At 55.8% G+C, this 17,382-nt stretch overlaps 1 protein-coding gene across 3 annotated transcripts in view; it reads left to right on the top strand.

Annotated features, from left to right (window-relative positions):
* COL16A1 (collagen type XVI alpha 1 chain) overlaps window positions 1-17,382 on the top strand; it is a 50,284-nt gene that overhangs the window by 16,327 nt on the left and 16,575 nt on the right. Inside the window, exons 28-50 of one of the 3 annotated variants that reach the window (XM_087446398.1) lie at window positions 948-983; window positions 1,128-1,172; window positions 1,465-1,596; window positions 2,360-2,395; window positions 2,601-2,708; window positions 3,022-3,144; window positions 3,251-3,304; window positions 3,510-3,551; window positions 3,882-3,917; window positions 4,003-4,056; window positions 4,226-4,294; window positions 6,199-6,252; window positions 6,342-6,368; window positions 7,145-7,204; window positions 7,390-7,437; window positions 7,569-7,622; window positions 11,022-11,075; window positions 11,284-11,316; window positions 13,397-13,513; window positions 13,600-13,641; window positions 13,735-13,821; window positions 14,649-14,693; window positions 15,615-15,659. In XM_087446398.1, coding sequence (XP_087302524.1) covers window positions 948-983; window positions 1,128-1,172; window positions 1,465-1,596; window positions 2,360-2,395; window positions 2,601-2,708; window positions 3,022-3,144; window positions 3,251-3,304; window positions 3,510-3,551; window positions 3,882-3,917; window positions 4,003-4,056; window positions 4,226-4,294; window positions 6,199-6,252; window positions 6,342-6,368; window positions 7,145-7,204; window positions 7,390-7,437; window positions 7,569-7,622; window positions 11,022-11,075; window positions 11,284-11,316; window positions 13,397-13,513; window positions 13,600-13,641; window positions 13,735-13,821; window positions 14,649-14,693; window positions 15,615-15,659 — 1,401 coding nt within the window. The remainder of the gene's footprint in view (window positions 1-947; window positions 984-1,127; window positions 1,173-1,464; window positions 1,597-2,359; window positions 2,396-2,600; window positions 2,709-3,021; window positions 3,145-3,250; window positions 3,305-3,509; window positions 3,552-3,881; window positions 3,918-4,002; window positions 4,057-4,225; window positions 4,295-6,198; window positions 6,253-6,341; window positions 6,369-7,144; window positions 7,205-7,389; window positions 7,438-7,568; window positions 7,623-11,021; window positions 11,076-11,283; window positions 11,317-13,396; window positions 13,514-13,599; window positions 13,642-13,734; window positions 13,822-14,648; window positions 14,694-15,614; window positions 15,660-17,382) is intronic. The other 2 variants (XM_087446400.1, XM_087446399.1) reach the window with 2 other exon arrangements.

Consider the following 17,382-nt stretch of genomic DNA (forward strand, 5'->3'; position numbering starts at 1 on the left):
CCACCTCCACGACCGCCACCGTAGTCTCGGTGCCCATCTTTCTCACCTGGACGGTGCTGACAGCACCCTGCCTGGACTGCCCGCAGCCACGGCAGCTCTTTAACAGTCCATCTGTCATCCAGAGGCTAATGTGGCTTTGTAAAGAGAACTCAGGTTACCATTATTTCCCTGCTTAAAATCCTTCCAAGGCTCAACTTTGTGCCAAAGTCCTGCTCTGCCTGACAAGACCCTGGACAACCGGCCTGCGGCCTTGTCAGCTTCATCTCATTCTCCTCTCTCTGTTTCTTGTGCTGTAGATGTACTGCCCTCCTTCCATTCTGGATTATGCCAAGATGGTTCCCACCTCTTAGATTTGTACTTGTGGCTCCCACTGTCTAGAACGTTTTCCTCTCTGTGCTCCCCCATTCATTCACTGCTGGCCTTACTCTCATCTTCTTGGTGGTTGTCGTTGACACTTCTCTGACCACCCTGTCTGAAATGGCCTCCCCCGCTTACTTTGTCTCATCACTTTGTTTAGTTCCTTCCTAACACTCATCGCGATTTACAGTTACTATTATTTAAGAAGTTCTTGTTGTCCCCACTAGTGTGTAAGTGCCACAGAGCATGCTGTTCACTGTTACACGCCAGCACCTCGCGCGGTGCATATAGGCGTCCAGGAGTAGCTACTGGATAAACGAATTAATGATCTCTGTGTGCTGGGTCAGGGCTGAGGGTGGGGCTGTGAGTCTGTGAAGTGAGGCTAGGAGCAGAAACAGGCTGGCCATAGACTCCCCTGGGGACCTTGGGGAAATCCCTTTCCCTCTCTGGGCCTCAGTTTCCCTAGCTAGGAAATGGGGGAGGGGTAGCCTAGAGGTCCCATGGGGCTACTTTTGTAGCTTTGGGTTTAGGATTGGCCTAGTACCCGTATGCCTCCTCTCCTTGACCCTACGTCTCTGCTTTGCTCTCAGGGTAGTTTCGGGGAGGCAGGCCCAGCCGGCAGTGTGGTAAGTGTGCTTTGGATGGCAACAGCTCCTAGAGGAGGACAAAGTGGGAGGTGCTGCCCGCGCCGGGAAGATGATAGGCCTGGACTGTGCCGCAGCATGGCCCAGGCAGATGCCAGGCCTCACATGTGGCTTTTTGTCTCGTAGGGGCCCCCAGGGCCAGTGGGACCAGCAGGCATCAAAGGAGAGAAGGTGAGTCTGGGGACATTCTCCAGCTGCAGCCAGGGTGAACTTCCTAAACACACACTCCTCTTACCCTCCTTCAAACTCTCTGAGGCTCCCCACTGCCTGTGGATAACATCTGACCCCTTAGCGAGGCAGTTAAGACCCCTGATGACTTGGCCCCCACCTTTGTTTCTTACTTGTTCTCCCACCATCTTCCTGAGATATCCTTTGCTCAGGGCTGTGTCAGGCTGGCTGCATACCCCAGCCCCAGATTCCAAGCCTGGCCTGGGGCCCCCAACCCTGTGTCCTTGCTCGGCAGGGGGAGCCTTGTGAGCCATGCCCAACCCTGTCCAGGCCTCAGGATGGGGACGGCCACATGGTGGCCTTGGCTGGCGCTCCCGGAGAGAAGGGAGAGCCTGGGCCTCCAGGCTTCGGCCTTCCAGGAAAACAGGTGAGTTCCTGGGCCTCTGGGGGTGGGAGGCAGGCAGGGCTCACGAGAGGGGAGGACCTGGGGCTCTTGGCTCTCTGGGCAGTGGGGAGTAGGTGGGAGTGTGTAGAGAGGTCAGTGCCTCTGTCCCCAGAGGGAGCTGGCCTGACAGGCCTCTGCCTTTATCCTGGGACACAGCATGGCAGAGTATGCAGACAGAGCACAGCCGGGAACCAGCAGACCTGGGTTCAAAGTCCAGCTCTGCCTTTTACTAGCTCTTGGACTTGAGCAAGTTCCTTTTGCTCTCTGTGCCTCTGTTTCCTGTGCATGGTGTGTTGTGAAGCCCAGGAATGACGTGTGTCATTAGCAGCACACGCTAGGCACCCAGGAAATGATAGTTCCCACTGTGGTGATGATATTATTACTGCTTTACTGATCACAGCGAACACGAACAGAGCGTGCACTGTGTGCCATGCCCTGCTTCACGTATAGTAGCTCGTCTGCTCTCACAAGAACCCTACAGGGTAGAAGCTTATGCTATTTTTATCGTCCCCATTTGACAGATGAGGAAACTGAGGCACAGATAGGTTAAGTAACTTGCCCAGGGTCACCCAGGCAGGACTCTGGCTCAAGTCTCTTTTCTTAATCTATGTGATATTGCTTCACTAGAACGAGAGCAGATTCTGGTCTGTTGTGTACACTGTTGTATTCTCGGGTCTAACACAGTGCCAGACATTTAGGGGTGTCTGGGACAAATGAATGGGTGTTGGAAATGCTTTCTCCTCAGGGCAAGGCTGGAGAGCGTGGATTGAAGGGGCAGAAGGTGAGAGAACCTCGGTGGGCATGGGTGGGCACCACCTTCTCTTAGATGCCCTCTCCACCTCCTTTTCCTGATTGCCCTGTGCCCACTCTCTGCTCCCTATTCAGCCCCCAGCCCCAGCGAGGGCTGTGAGTGCATGCAGGTCCCAAGAGGGCAACCTATCCCCAGCTGGGTCACCTCTGCCCTCCTTGAACCCTACTCCTTACAGGGTGTTGCTGGGAATCCAGGAGATCCCGGAATGCCAGGCACCACGGGGCAGCCAGGACTGTCGGGAGAGCCTGGGGTTCGGGGCCCCAGAGGGCCAAAAGGAGAAAAGGTCAGTCAGGCGGGGGCAGTTTGTTGCATGAGCAAAAAGAAATCAGGCTGAGAGCTAATGAGGGGGAGGACTGCAGAGTCAGGCTGTGAGCCTTACAGGATGCCGGAAATACTGGGTGGAGATGCCTCAGCTCTTCTCTGAGGCAGGGAGAAAAGCTAGGAGTGTCAGGGGCTATTTTGATTTTCCAGGCTGAGGTGGGGGCGGCAGAGGGGCAGAGCTCCCAGAGGGGCATGAAGACCCCCTTTCCGATGCCTCCTCCTGGTCCTTGCCAGTCCTGGCTCACGAGCTCCTGCCTGTGCCCATCTCTGACCAGGGTGATGGCTGCACTGCCTGCCCCAGCCTGCAGGGGGCGTTGACTAACATGGCGGGACTGCCTGGGAAGCCGGGCCTCAAAGGAGAGCCGGGCCCTGAAGGCGTGGGCCGGCCTGGTAAACCGGTGAGTTCTGGCTGTCTGCCCTCTGATCCTTCCCTGCCTGGGCTTCTCTTTGCTCCTGCCTGCCCCCTTTCCCCTGGGAGACCCATGGGCCACCTATGTCTTTTAGGGCCAGCCTGGTCTACCAGGGGTTCAAGGGCCCCCGGGACTGAAGGGCATACAGGTATGTGTGAGTAGGGGCCCTGGACTGCAGGTATGTGGGTGAGGTGGAAGGTGGGGAGACACATGGGGCAGTGGGCCTGGAGTGGGAACTGGAGATCAGCTATTAGGAGGGAGACGGTGGAGGTGGAGGAGGATAAGGCGGGCTAGGGAAAGAGTGCACAGTGAGTGGGACTCTCAAGCCAAGAATTGTCCTTCTGCCTCTTCAGGGGGAGCCTGGGCCTCCAGGAATGGGAGTCCAGGGGCCAGAGGTGAGTCTCCAGCCTTGACTTTGCCTACCTGCCCCCCTAACACTTCTATTAGCCAACCGCTCACTCCCATCTGCCCCCCAAACCACAGAGCTCTGCCTGCCCCCAGATGCTGAAGGGCATGGCTTTGGGATAAGGAATTGGGCAGCAGCCCTGGCCTGCTGATGCTTCTGTCAGGGACCTTGGCTGTGAGCCCCACCTCTCTGACCCTCAGTGTCTCCTTGGGGAGCTCTCCTGAGTTTGGGCTGGCAGACACCCCACCCCAGACCAGTCTGCCAGTGGGGCAGGTTGGTCTGGGCAGTTGTGGCCCAGTCTGCCTTTTCTGACTTGCAGGGGGAGCCTGGAGCTCAGGGTTTGCCTGGCATTCAGGTATGTCTGCCTCAGGCCTGCAGGAGGCTGGCAGGGGAAGGGGCCACTCTAGGAGAGAGATAACTAACTGTGCTTCCATCTGCAGGGGCTTCCGGGACCTCGAGGACCACCTGGCCCCGCTGGAGAGAAGGGAGCAAAGGTGAGCCTCTGCCTCCTTGGGCCCCAGGTCTGCAGTGCTTTGGTGCTCTTGGCAGTGGGCGCAGGGGACATGGGAGCTGAGTGATGCCCATCAGGGTCTGACCAAGACCTGGTCTGATGCGTCTTACCTGCTAGATTGCCCATGAACCTTTGTACCCTCTCTTCCACAGGGATCTCCAGGGGTAAAAGGAGCCATTGGACCTGTGGGATCCCCTGGTGCTAGTGTCTCTGGGCCTCCGGTAAGGGTCTTCTCTGCGCTCCATGCTGGAAGTGTTGCTGGGACCAAGGATGTTGCTGCTGGGAAGAGGTCACAGGGCTGACCCCGCCCATCCCAGCAGCATGGGGAATGGGAGGAGAGAGGCCTCAGCCTGGTCCAGCCTTGGAGAAGAAGACTGCACTGTTTGGGGGGGAGCACTGAATCATGACAATACCGATCACCACCATCTTTTGAGCAGTAACTGTGCTGAGGCCCTGTGCTCAGCTCTAAACAGCCATTCACTTAATCCTCACCACATCCCTGTAAGAGAACAGCCATTACTGCCTCCAGTTCATAGATAAGGAAACCGAAGGGCGGAGAGCAAGGAGGTAGAGCCAGGACTTGAATCCAGGGCTGTCTGACTCCAAGCCCGCATGTTAACTCCCCGTCACTGCTTCAAACCTGGGAGTCATTCGGGGTCATCTAAACTGTGCTGCCCAGTAGACCTATCTACGATGATGGAAATGTTCTGTTTGTATTGCCTGAGGCACTAGCCGCTAGCCACAGGTGGCTGTTGAGCACTTGAAATGTAGCTCGTGTGACTGAGGAACTAAATCTTAAATTTCACTTAATTTGGATTAATTTAACTTCAAATAGCCACATATGGCTATTGGCTACCATTCTGGGCGGCACAGATCTATCTGGACCAGCAATCCTTCCAATCTCATTACTCTCAAAGACCTCCCCTTGTTACTGTCCCACCTATGATTCCCATGTTTTAAAAGATGTGCCTGTTGAACAAATTGCATAGATTAAGCCATAATAAACGCATTTCCTCATTTTCATTCATCAAAGAACTGTATAATAGTCAGCTTCTACTCCACATGAACCCACTAGAATTTTACAAGATGATATAATTCTAGCCTAAATCAAAGAAATGCTGCCTTTCAGCCAGCCTGTGCTGTGCCAGGTCGTGGGCAAATGTGTAATTTTTCTTGGGCTTTTGGTAATGTGAAAATAGCCCAGGGAATCGTTTCTTTTCTGTCTTGATGGCTCCCTAGAGAAATTCCAGTTCCAGTGTGGGAATCATGGATGGATTCCTCCTGAGGGCGCACCGAGCCCAGAGGGGTCACGGACTTGCCCAGGTCCACGCAGCCAGTCTGTACTGCCCAGCAGAGCTGGACAGTAAGGGTCCCTGCCTGTCCCAGGGAGCCCCAGGGTCACTCAGGAGTAAAGGTGAAGGTGGGCCTGCTCCTCGGGGAGCTTCGAGTCCTGTGTGCGAAGGTGGCATGCCCCATCGAAAGGCAGCCGTCGGAATGCCTCTGTGCGGCCAGGCTGACCTCTCCAGACCTTCTTCCCTCAAGCTGAGTCGCATCTAGGAGGCTTCCCAATCCAGGCCCCACCCTCACAAGTTGTGTGACCTTAGGCAAGTGACAGCCTCTCGGAGTCTCCAATTCCTCGTTGGTAAATAGGGGCTAAAATTCGTCTCTCCTCCTGACATAACTGAGTCAACTGACATAACTGTTGTGAGAGAGAGAATGTGTGTCAAGCATGAAAGGGAGAGAGGAGAGAGCGGGACTTGGGACCGCACAGACCCGGGTGCCGTCGTGCTGTTGGGTCTGTTACAAAATTTCTTTCAACCTCAGTTTCCTCACCATACCGTCCTACAGGGCCAGGAATGGGGACTTCATTCCGTGGTTTCTGACAGGCGTGTGGCCCAGTGTCTGACACTCCGAACGTGCTCAGGAAGTGCCAGTCTTCTTCTTCCTTCTTCCTCTCCTTGTCTCCTGTGCCTCAGTTTCCTCCTCTAGAACGTGGGCGCCAGGACGCAGGCTCCAGGGGAGCCTGGCGCTGCTTCTCTCTGTCCTATTGCCCTCCCCTGCAGGCGGGCCAGCTGGGGGGCTGCTGTCCAGCCTTGATGACTAACCCTGGGTTCTCTCCCTTCAGGGCCCTGAGGGGCAGCAAGGACAGACTGGACTTCCAGGAGCCAGAGGGATGCCAGTGAGTACAGTGTCCCAGGGCGGAAGGAAGCCACATCTGGCCCTGCCTGCACACCCCTACCTACTCATCTCCCTGTTTATTCCCTGCAGGGTGAAAAGGGATCTCAGGGAGAGAAGGTAAGTCCCAAGGATCTGTGACCAATACTCTGGGGAAATTAGCAGCCCTTGTAGCCCCGCCACCCAGGGGAACCTATGCACGTGGTAGTGGCTCTGGACTAGAGGATGGGAACTGAGGAGTCATCCTGGTTTTCTTGCGACCCACCGGTTCCCTGGATCCAGGGAGCAGAAGCCCCAAGCATTTCCTACTTCACGTGGTGGCAGGCCCAGGGCTCAACCAGGATTCCCAGAGACCCAGAGAGCAACAAGGCCTCCATGGGGGGCAGCTGCATTTTCAAGTGGGCCCTGAGTCAGAAGACAGGGGCAGAAACTGAGTTGGGAAGGACTAGTGGTGAGGGGACAGAGATGAGTGGGACCGGGAGAGAAGGGCATGGAACCAGGCTGGCCCAAGGGGAGTGGAGCCACAGCTGGGTTGAGCTCTGACTGTACTGGAGGCGGGAAACATGTGCAGCAGCAGACGGCAATGAAACTAAAAACACAGTAACAGCCCTAGCCGTTGTTTGCTGAGTGCTTGCCATGTGCCAGAAACTATGTACATTAATCCATTCCATCCTCTTGACAGTCTGTGCATTTGGTATCATTATCCCCATTTTACAGATGAGGAGACTGAGGTTCAGTGAGGTTGAACAGATTGCCCAAAGGTACAATCATAACAGGCAGATCCTGGATTTAAACCCTGGCCTCTCCATTTCCAGAGCCCACGCTGCCTTCCAGATATCAGTTTCCAGAAGGTTCTCCATCCTTGCCCCCTCTGACAAAGGCTCTTGTCTTTGCAGGGTGAGCCGGGGGAGTGCTCCTGCCCCTCTCGAGGAGACCTCATCTTCTCTGGCATGCCGGTAAGTGGTGCTGAGAGCCCTCCCCCCAGCCCGGGGGAGAGGCCTGGCTTCCCGCCTCAGCCCACCATGCAAGGGCCCCGCAGGGCTTTGCACCCCAGCCAGCTGCCCCCCCACGCAGCCCTGCGCTTGGTGTGGACGTTGCCTATAACCTCTCCTCTTCTTTTGCGACCCCCACTCCCACCCAGGGTGCTCCGGGACTTTGGATGGGCAGCTCCTGGCAGCCGGGCCCGCAGGTGTGTGTCGCTTGTCTCCTCTGTCACTCTTCTTGTTCGCCAGCACCCACGGCTTGCCCACCCTCACACCACTGCCCCCAGCCATGGGGCAGAGCTTTCTTCTGGGTCTGACTATTTCCTCTCTCCCTCAGGGTCCTCCAGGTGTTCCCGGACCGCCAGGCCCCCCTGGAGTGCCTGGGCTGCAGGTAAAGGGGAGAAGAGAAAGAGTATGGGAGGCAGGGGGGCAGGGCTCACGCTCCGGGTGGGCAGGACCCTGAGTGTGCCGCTCCCCCACCCCACAAACGCGCATATCATTTCTCACCCCCCTGTGCTCCTGCTTGGCGGCATGGCGTGGAGGACCCACTGACCCCTTAGGGCAGGCTGTGGGCACTCCCAGCCGTTTTTCGAGGAATGTCCTATTGAGTGCTAGCCCAGGCACCCCACTGACACCCGTGCCAAGCTCAGGCCTTGGTCAGCTGTCAGGCACCCAGAATCTGGGTCAGATAAAAATCCTCTACAGCAGTACAGAGCTCCACTGTTTTGGAGCAGCGTTCCACATTATTCATGCAACAAAAATCTTTGCACATCTGCTATTTTCCAGGCACTGTTTTAGGTGCTGGTGAGATAGCAGTGGACACAAATAAAAATCCCTGTCCTCTTTGCATTCTAGTAGGAGAGACAGACAATAAGCAAGATAAATAAATAAAATATAGTATGCTAGAAAGTCATACATCCTAAAGAGAAAGATAAAACAGGGTGTGGAGATGAAAAATTGGAGGAGGGCAGGGAAGATATTTGAGAAAAGGGTTGAAAAGAAGGTGACATTTGAATCAAGACTTAAAGGAAATGAGTAGTGAGCTTGTGAGGGAGCATATTCCTGACAGAGAAAGCAGCAGGTGCAAATGGCCAGAGGTGGGAATGTGCCCGCGTGTTTGGGGGATAGCGAGGAGGCCAGAGATAGAGAGGGGAGCGCAGGAGGAGATGAGATCCATGTGCTATTGTGATTGGAGTGTGCGCTGCAAAGCCAGGCAGCCTGACTTTGAATCCCAGCTCTGCTTTGTGCTAGCTGTGTGGTGCTAGGCAAGTTACTTACCCTCTCTGTGTCTCAGTTCTTTCATCTGTTAAGGGGAGGTAATTACAGCACCTGTCTCACCGGGTTTTTGTGAATATTAAGTTAATGCATGCAAATTGTATAGAACCCTGCCTGGCACATAGTAAATGCTTAGAAGGCGTTAGCCATCATTAGGACGATGACTATTATTATTTTACACCCATTTTCTCCTTCATTTGAGCCTTACATCAACTGCAGTAAGAGGGTGGTGTTATCCCTATGTCACAGCTGGGCAAACTGAGGCTCTGAGAGCTGAAGCATCTTGTCTGAGGTCATCCAGATAGGAATTGGCAGCTCTAGACTGGGGTTTCCCTATGCAGAAGGCTTTCTTCCCCCCTCTTCTGCCTTTCAGGACAGTTTTCCAATGGTTTGCATGCCAGGCCACATTTTCCAGAGGTCCCAGGAGGCACAGACAGTGGCTTCTGTATGTCTGGCTCCCAGTTCCTGGAAGAGTGATTCCATCTGAAGGAGCAGAGAAGAATCACATGGAAGCTTTTTACAAACTAGTCCCCCTGGCCCGACGATTTTATACACCCTACCCCCACTGCCACCTGGGCTGAGAATCTGCTTTGGGGAGCCCCCATGCTGGTGGGAGTCTCTTCCGGGATCTTTATTCTCTGTCTCCTCGAGAGCTCAGAACAGAGCCAACTCTGGTCCCCCATGGGCCAGCCACACGTGTACCAAGAGTCCGGGCTTCCTGCTGCACTGCCAGGAGGCAGGACTCTGTCTGCAGGGGGCTTGCAGTTTGCTTGGGGAAACGTGAGAGTCATTTCAAAGTGACCCATTAACAAGCACATGCTGATATAGTGTGAACCCTGCCAAAACACGCTGGGGAATGAGGCAGAAAAGAGTGACTGCCGAGCCTGGTCCCGGGCACCAGAGTCCTCGTCTGGTGCCAGTGCCAGAGACCAAGCCGAGGCTGCCGCTAACGGTCCCGGCCCCGTGCCAGGCAGGGTGCGCATCCTCCGTGCCAGGTCATCTCTTGCAGTTCTTTCAAGGAAGGGAGGGCCCAGCAGCTACTCTCTTCAGGCGCAGAAACAGGCTCAGATATTCAGCCCTTATTTGCCGGAGTAATATAATCTCGTGTAATCCTCATCCATTTCACAGAAGAGGAAACTGAGGCACAGCGGTTAAGAAATGTGCCCGAGGCTAGATAGCTAGCAGATAGTGAGTTGGTAGCTCTTCACTTCTACAGAACGACAGATGGGATATTTAATTCTGTGAGGAAAATCAGGCAAAGAAAATCACCAAGTATCAGGCTTGAATTAACACCCAGGCAATGGATTGTGGAGCAGGGGGTGAGTAATAATTTAGGGGCATAATTATAAGGAACACATTCAGTATATTTTCCCTGGGCCAGTCACTGTTCTAAGCACTTTACCTTGTTAACTCATTTAGGACGCAGAATGAACCCGGCAGGGTGACAGCGTGTGGGGGTGCAGAAGGGGTGTGGGGAGGCTGACTCCAGGTGGGGGAGGGTGGTGTGTTCTGTTGCTGGGAGCTGGGACTTGAAGGGAGGCTGGCTCTCAGAGTGGGCCAAGGAAATCCCGTGTGGGGAGAGCAGGGTGAGCAGCCATGCGTTCACTGAATACGTATTTAATGCGTGCCTCCTCCGTGTGGGGCACCGGGGATTTAAAATGGAGCATACTCCCTGCCTCCATGGAGTATTTAATATGCAAATATGCATTGTGAGTCTGCAAGGGGAACAGAGAGTCTGGGGGGCAAAGACTTACCGTGAGCATCCTGCAAGCCAGGCTCTGTACCAAGCTCCTTACAGCCATGATCTCCTTTAAGCCTCACCATAGGCTATCCTTGTTTTACAGATAAGGAAACTGAGGCACAGAGATTTTTTTCCCCCAAGTAACCTGCCATCATTTATGCAGGTAGTCAGGATTTGCTCCTAGATAGGTATGACTCCCAAGCCTCCACCTTGCTGTCTACACACCTTGCTGTGTACGTGAATGTTCTGGGAGTGTCTTTTGAGGGGTGATGCTGAACTAGTGGTTAAGAGAGGAGTCGGAATCTAGTGGTCCTCGCTCTGAATCTCACCTCTGTGCCTGGCTCATCCTATGACCTTTGGAAAGTTACATACCCTCTCTGCATTTTTTGTTCTGTTTTTAAGGTGGAGATAACAACGCCTCACTCACCAAGATAACTGTGATGATTAAATGAGAGAATATAAGAAAAGTACTTAGCACAGAAAGAAACCATAGTTACTTACTATACAGAAGACCCTCTGCCCAATTTCTGACCCTCCCCGTAACATGTGGGGAAAAAACTCCCTGTCTGACCGGTTTTGGGGGTCACCCTTCTGGGCCTCCTCAGCTTTCCCTACAAACGGTCTAGAGATTTTGAGCTAAGAATAGGTGTCAGCCTTGTGCCAGCCAGGGCTCTCAGCTCTGCGGGTTGAGGGGGGAGGCAGTGGGGCTGGTGAGTGACCTGCGGGCTAGAGAGAGGAGTCCACTCACTCGTGTCTGTCTCTCCTTGGCCGCAGGGAGTGCCTGGGAACAATGGCTTGCCAGGAGAGCCTGGGCTAACTGCAGAACTGGTAGGTACCTGCCAGCCCCTCCCTGCCTTTCCCAGGGCTCAGCTTGCCATTTCGGCTCCCTTAGCTGGAGTGGGGGTCCCTCTTCCCTCCCTCTTCTGAGGCTGGGAGAAACCTGGGTGGCATGTGGCTTCCTAAGGCTCCACTGGATGCTGTAAGTCTGCATCCCCCTTGCCCTCCTCTGTCTGAGCCCTCTGTCTGTCTCTTGCAGGGATCCTTACCCATTGAACAGCACCTCCTGAAGGTAAGAGGGTAAAGGGAGGGAGTAGGAACTGGCGGGGGTGTCCCCTGAAGGGAGTGTCGTAAGCGCTCAGCTGCGTGGCCCCGCAGAGGGAGCTGCAGATGGAGCTCTTGGTGGGAATATGCGTTCTAAGCATCTGTCTAAGAGGGCCCAGCACAGTGACAGCTGATAGCAGACCCTCACTGTTTGCTGAATGAGTGAAGGAATCCTGCGAAGGTACCCATGTGGTGGATGCTGTCAGCAGTTCCAACCCTGAAGCCTGCCCGCGGCAGCCGCCAGTGAGGCCTAGCACCACCTAGGTCACACCGGGGCAGGGCCCAGCAGCTGCCAAAGCAGAGTGGGGAGGGCAAAAGTGCATTGTAGGGTCGTCAGGTAGGGGGCTGCAGAGGGTATGTTCTGTGATGAAACTGGGTGAGGGCCTGGAAGAAGGCTTCAGCCATCCTCTGGTTAATCCAGAAAGAACCCAGAGAGGACATGGGATTTGCAACGAAGGAGACTTGGGGCCTGCTAAGAGAGTTGGCCTGTGCCAGGGCCTGCCGATGAGGACTGTGGCCTGGTCTGGCTTCCCAAGGTGGGTGTGAAGAGTGACACAGTCCTTCCTTGCTCAGTCACCTCTAGAGTTGAGACCTGGACTCTTCTGTCCTCCAGCTCAGCATCCTCTGGGGTCCCTCCCATGCCTTGGCCACCAAAGCCCCCCTGTCCTAGTCACCCCTGTCTAGCACTGGCTAGTCAGTGCCCTGGACCTCCCACTACCCCAGTGGGTGCTGGTCAGGACAGAGCATAGACATGCCTGCCCCACCCCTGCTCTGGACAGCAGACATCTCCAGAAGCAGCCTGACGTCAGGTTAACCTGCTGGCAGCAGTTACAGGTTGGATCACAGTGGAATGTGGCAATGAAACCTCAGCTCTCCTCCCCTAGGCTTCTGGCAATACGAGCTTTCCCCAAGTCCTGCCCCTGGACAAGGGATGTGCGACTCCACACGCAGAATTTGACATTTCTCTGTGTAACGTTTCATCTGATGGCTTCTTAATCAAGTGCCCCACAGAAGGCCCCAAACAAGAATGTGTGGTCTGGAGTAGGGGTCAGATGGTGCCCCAGGGGGTGCTGACCAGGAGCCCCAGCCACCACATACACCCACAGCCTGGAGGAAGCCTCCAGGCTCCCCCTTACCTTAGACAAGGACGCTGTCTCTGTGAGCGTCAGCTTTCTCATCTCCAGAATGCCTATAAGACGACCTGCCTCGCTGCACTGTCAGGATTGAATGTGATAATGTGCAAAGGCCTGTTATGACGGCTGGCATCATGGATGCCGAGTGAATGGCAACCATTATCACTGGGCTTCGCGGTAAACAGTGAAGGTAGAGCAGGGGCTCCTGCCTAGGGGTCCACGGACTTCCCCCGTGGACAGACTCCAGGCTCCCGAGTCCTCTGGAATTGTAGTCCAGTTTTCACTAGTGGGTTTTATTTTTCTGGGAAAAGGACTCAGCACTTCCACCCAACTCTCAGAGGGGTCTGTGACCCAAAGAGGTTAAGACCTCCAGGTAAGAGGAGGGCTTTCTTGTCGGGAAGACTGTTCAGGCCCAGTGAACTGGGAGTCTGTGCGATTAGGGTCTACCGGGGAACAGAAGGCAGGCCCCATCCCAGAGGATGTCTGCAAAGGGCCTGGCTCCCCCTGCGGCTGCTGCCTTTGCTCCCTTGGGCAGAGAAGCTGGTGTTTGGAGCCAGCCTTTTTGGCCTAAATCCCCATGGCGGGTCCTCGCAGTGGGTGCAGGTTGCAGGAACAGCCGGGACAGATGGTCCCTCCACAGGCCCCTCCGCCTCCTCCCACACGCCTGTCTGGAAAGTGGCTTTGGCTTGTCCCTACCAGAGCTGCTTCCTGGAGAAAACTCAAAGCCAGTATTGGGATGGGGTCCCCTGAGGATGGAGCGGAGGTGCTGTGGGCATGTGGCAGGGGAAGAGAGAGTGTGGGTGGAAGACTGCCGTGCAAGGCGCCCCTGGCTGAGTTCAGAGTGGGGTTCTCCCATCTGGCCCAGCCTGGCCTTCTCAGACCCAAGACCCGCTGCCCTCCCCTTTCTCTCCTCAGAGCATCTGCAGGGACTGTGTCCAGAGGCAGATGGCCCACCCAGTGGCCCTCCTGGAAAAAGGAGAGAAGGGAGACCAGGGCATCCCGGGCGTGCCAGGATTTGACAGCTGTGCCCGGGTAGGAGGCTGGGCTCAGGGGCAGCCTGGGTGCAGGGAGAGCTCCCCGCTGCCTCACCTGACAGAGCCTCTCCTTGTCTTCCACAGTGCTTTGCAGAGCGGGAGCTCCAGAGAGCTGAGGAGGCCCGGGTGAGTGGGCCCTCGCCTCCTCTTCGCCCTCTGCCCTGAGCCATACAGGAGGGGTCCTAGCTGCTCACTCTCACCATCCCCATCCCACTCTAGGGAGACAACAATGAGGGAGACCCAGACTGTGTTGGGAGCCCCGGCCGGCCCGGTCCTCCGGGATTGCCCGGCCAGAGAGGAGAAGAGGTAAGACCAGGGGCCAGGCCCTTATCCAGGCAGGGCCCCAAGGGGGCTGGTGTCTCCACCTAAGTGGCAGTCCCCACCTCAGTTCCTGAGGGCAGTTTCATTCCTGCCAAATGTCCTGTTGGGCCCTCTGGTGGCTCCCTGTCTCTTGGGAGTCCTTCAGAGGCCTCGAGGCCTCAGGTCACCTGGCTTCTCTTACTGCTCTGACCTCATCGGCTCTCCTGGCGCACTGGCGTCCTCGCTGCTCTCCATCCGTGGGACACTCTTCCTCCCCCGGCCTCGCTGCTTCCTCTGCCTGCAGCTCTTCTCCAGGGCTCGCTCTTCACGCCTTCAGCCCTCCGCTCAAATACCACCTTCCCAGGGAGCCCTTCCCTGACCACCCTCTCTGATTGAACCCCCACCCCAACCCTAGAACCCCCAGTCCCGCTCGCTGCATCCACTCATCACCCTCTGAATACTGTGTATGTCCTTCAGTTAGGAGCGTTCCACAGGTGCCTCCTGAGCACCATGTGCCGGCCCCCGTTCTGCCTGTTGCTGTCCACCTCTCCCCTAGAGTGTAAGGGCCACAAGGCAGGCATTTTCATGTTTTCTTTATTGCTGTGTCCCCAGCACCTGGACGAGTGCCTGGTACATAATAGCTGCTCACTAAATGTTTGCTTGGCGATCAAATGAACTGAATAAAGGTTTAACATGAGCTTTCACATCACACCTGCTTGACATCAGTCGCCCTCTGTTGACTCTGGCTGTGGTGAGCCGGGAGGAAGGCTGCTAGACCCTGGGGCTCTCTGGGGCCTGAGCCTCTTCATCCATTCTCTTGGCTTCTTTTGCAGGGTCCACCTGGCATGAGGGGCTCCCCGGGTCCTCCAGGCCCTATTGTAAGTATCTTTGGTTTCCTGGTCCACTTGAGAAGCTTGCAAAGGGATCATAATGCTCAGACATCATTCTGCTGCCTTGTCTCCAGGAAGCTGGGCAGGGCAGAAAGAGGGAACTTCCACTGCCCTCTCTTTTCCCTCGTCAGAGCATCTGCGGGGACTGTGGACTCCCACCACCGAATCCCCTGGAACTGGCCTGCTCCCCATCGCTCTGTCTGTGGTCCTGCTTAGGGACGCATCCTTATTTCCCCATCCACATCCTTGCTGGGTTTTGCACAGTGGACCCGGGCTGCCCTGGGCAGGGGGCCTAGGCTTCTGGCTCATGGTCTTGGCAGCCAGGGAAGCGTGTGGCAGCCTGGCCAGATCTCTCCATGCCCCTGTGACACCAGTCCCTACAGGAGCCAGGAGCTAAGGTGGAGCTGCCCTCCATTGCTCTGTAGTACCATCTCTAGGACAAGTCTACAAAGGCCAGACCAGGGACGTCTACCCTGGAGTCCTCTGTGGTGTTGATATGGCAGGAAAGTAGAAGTGACTAGAAAAGACGAGAAGAACCGAACATGCTTTCTTTGAGAAAAAAATGGCTGGTGGGAGCCATCTTAGAACCAGGGAGCCACCCACCTGGGGGCATATGGAGGTCAGGTAACAGGCACAAAGAGCTTCCCCTCCAGCAAGGGCATTCAGTTAGACTGGGGAAGACTCGGGAAGGGCTGTTTGACTGTTTCGCATCTCTGCTGATGGCAGAGCCATTCTTCCTGGAGCCAAGGGGAGGAGCAGACATCTTCTGGGCCAAGATTTGCAATGAATCTCTTTTCCAGCTGCCTTGAAAACATTCCCGTGATCTCCTCTCCCACGACCCCCCAGCCCCAGACTGTGCCCCAGGGTGACCGTGCTTGTGAGATGTGACCTGCCTGTTTCTCCCACCAGGGCCCCCCAGGTTTTCCTGGTGCTGTTGGCTCCCCCGGATTGCCTGTAAGAACCTAGCACTGCTCGACCTCCCCTCCCCCCGCCAGCCAGGTCTCTGTGGCTTTTGCTTGTCTCCCTCCCAGTTGTGCCCTCGCCTCCCTCCTCCGTGTTTGTCATTGTCCCCCTGCAGGCACCGTAGCTAACGACACAGGTTCCCTGAGGTCCCAGCAGCTTGGACATCCTCCCAGTCTCTGACTTCTTCCCATTTTCCCGTCTCCCTCTTCTCCTGCTTTCTTTCTCTCATCTTCTCTCTTCTCCCCACTTCCGTTTCCTTTTTCTCTCCCACAATCGCACGTCACCCCCACTAAGTCCTCCAGGGCTATTTTACCTTCTTATTTTAAGCTGGTGCCTCTAGGGGTCTCTTTATCCCTCCCTTCTCCCTTCTGCCTCCTGCTTCTCCCACCTTTGGTGTTGACTGAAGATTTGCTGAAAGTAGTTCTTGGGACCTTGCCAGGCACCTGGCACAGAGCCTGGCAGAGATGCCAAAGCTTTAGGGCTTCACATTGCAGGCTGGCACAGGTTTGCTGCCCTGCTGCTTGGCAGGGCTGTCCAGAGGCACCCCAGGGATTGGGAGGTGGCCATGCTCGCACCCTTCCCATCGTCCTAGAGGAAACTCTCAGCTTCCTCCTCTTCCTTTCCTCTTCCTTGGCTCCAGTCCCAGTCTGCTCCAAGGCTGGGCATGTGATGCCAGCCAGTTGGGTTTCTGGGTGTCGTGGGGCCCTGCCCCTCTGTGCCCCGCATCTTAGCCTGCTCCTTCTGCCAGGTGTCGTTAATTGCTCTGCCTTCATCATCATCACAGTGTGTTTCAATCATCGCCATCCTCACTGTTGCTCCCTCCTGGGTCATGGAAACTAACCTCCTGTTTGTCAGATTTCGTGTTCCTGGGGCCTGGCTCCTCTCCTCCCAGGCCTGGTGATGGAGGCTCAGGGAGCAGGGCCCCTCCTTGTCACAGCCCCATCTGTCCCCACGTCCTCATCCTGGCCGGACCTTGTCTGTTTCTGCTTGCTTGGGTGAAGGGGCCATCTGTCCGTCTAGCCATCTGTCTTGTGTTATGGAAAGGTTTGGGCGCCGTCTCTTGAGGGCACGAGGGAGAAGGGGCAGACACGGCCCCTCAATGGCGTGGTGAATCTATGAAGGCCAGGGTGAGGAGTGAGGGGTGGGGGCTCTGGCTTTGATTGAAATTGATATCGCTTTCCACCCTAAAACGTGACAGGGACTGCTCTGGAGGGAGCCTTCCCATGTCTCTCCCCGGCCTCCCTGAAAGAAGGTGATTTTTGGCTGGGAGGGGGAGGGGCTTGGACAGGTAAGTGTTGGGTATCCAGTGATACATTCTGGTGAGAAGCATCACTCTAGGGATACCTCTCCTGACAGTTGTCCCTCGGGGAGCACACCTGTGTCACCCTCCTAAAGGTGCACCCCAGACAGTTACCAGTTGGGCACACCAATGACAGTCACCTGCCTGAGGAATACCCTCTGAGAGTCTTCCACCTGGAGGGCATATCTCTGTAGGTCCCTGTCTTGGGGGCTCTGCTTCTGAGAGGCACCCATATGTGCGAGTTTACATCTCTGACAGTTACCCTTCTAGGGCACACCCTCTATGGTCACCTTGCTGGGGACACTAGGGGGGCCACCAGCAACCCCCACCTTTGCCTGGAACAAGAACCGAGGGCTGCTGGGCAAGGGGACGGAGTCAGGGACTGGGTGAGGACTGCCCTTCCCCGGCAGTTTC

The sequence above is a fragment of the Ceratotherium simum genome, chromosome 22 (assembly GCF_057802395.1).
Source record: "Ceratotherium simum simum isolate JZ-2026a chromosome 22, ASM5780239v1, whole genome shotgun sequence".
In the NCBI taxonomy this organism is placed as follows: Eukaryota; Metazoa; Chordata; class Mammalia; order Perissodactyla; family Rhinocerotidae; genus Ceratotherium; species Ceratotherium simum.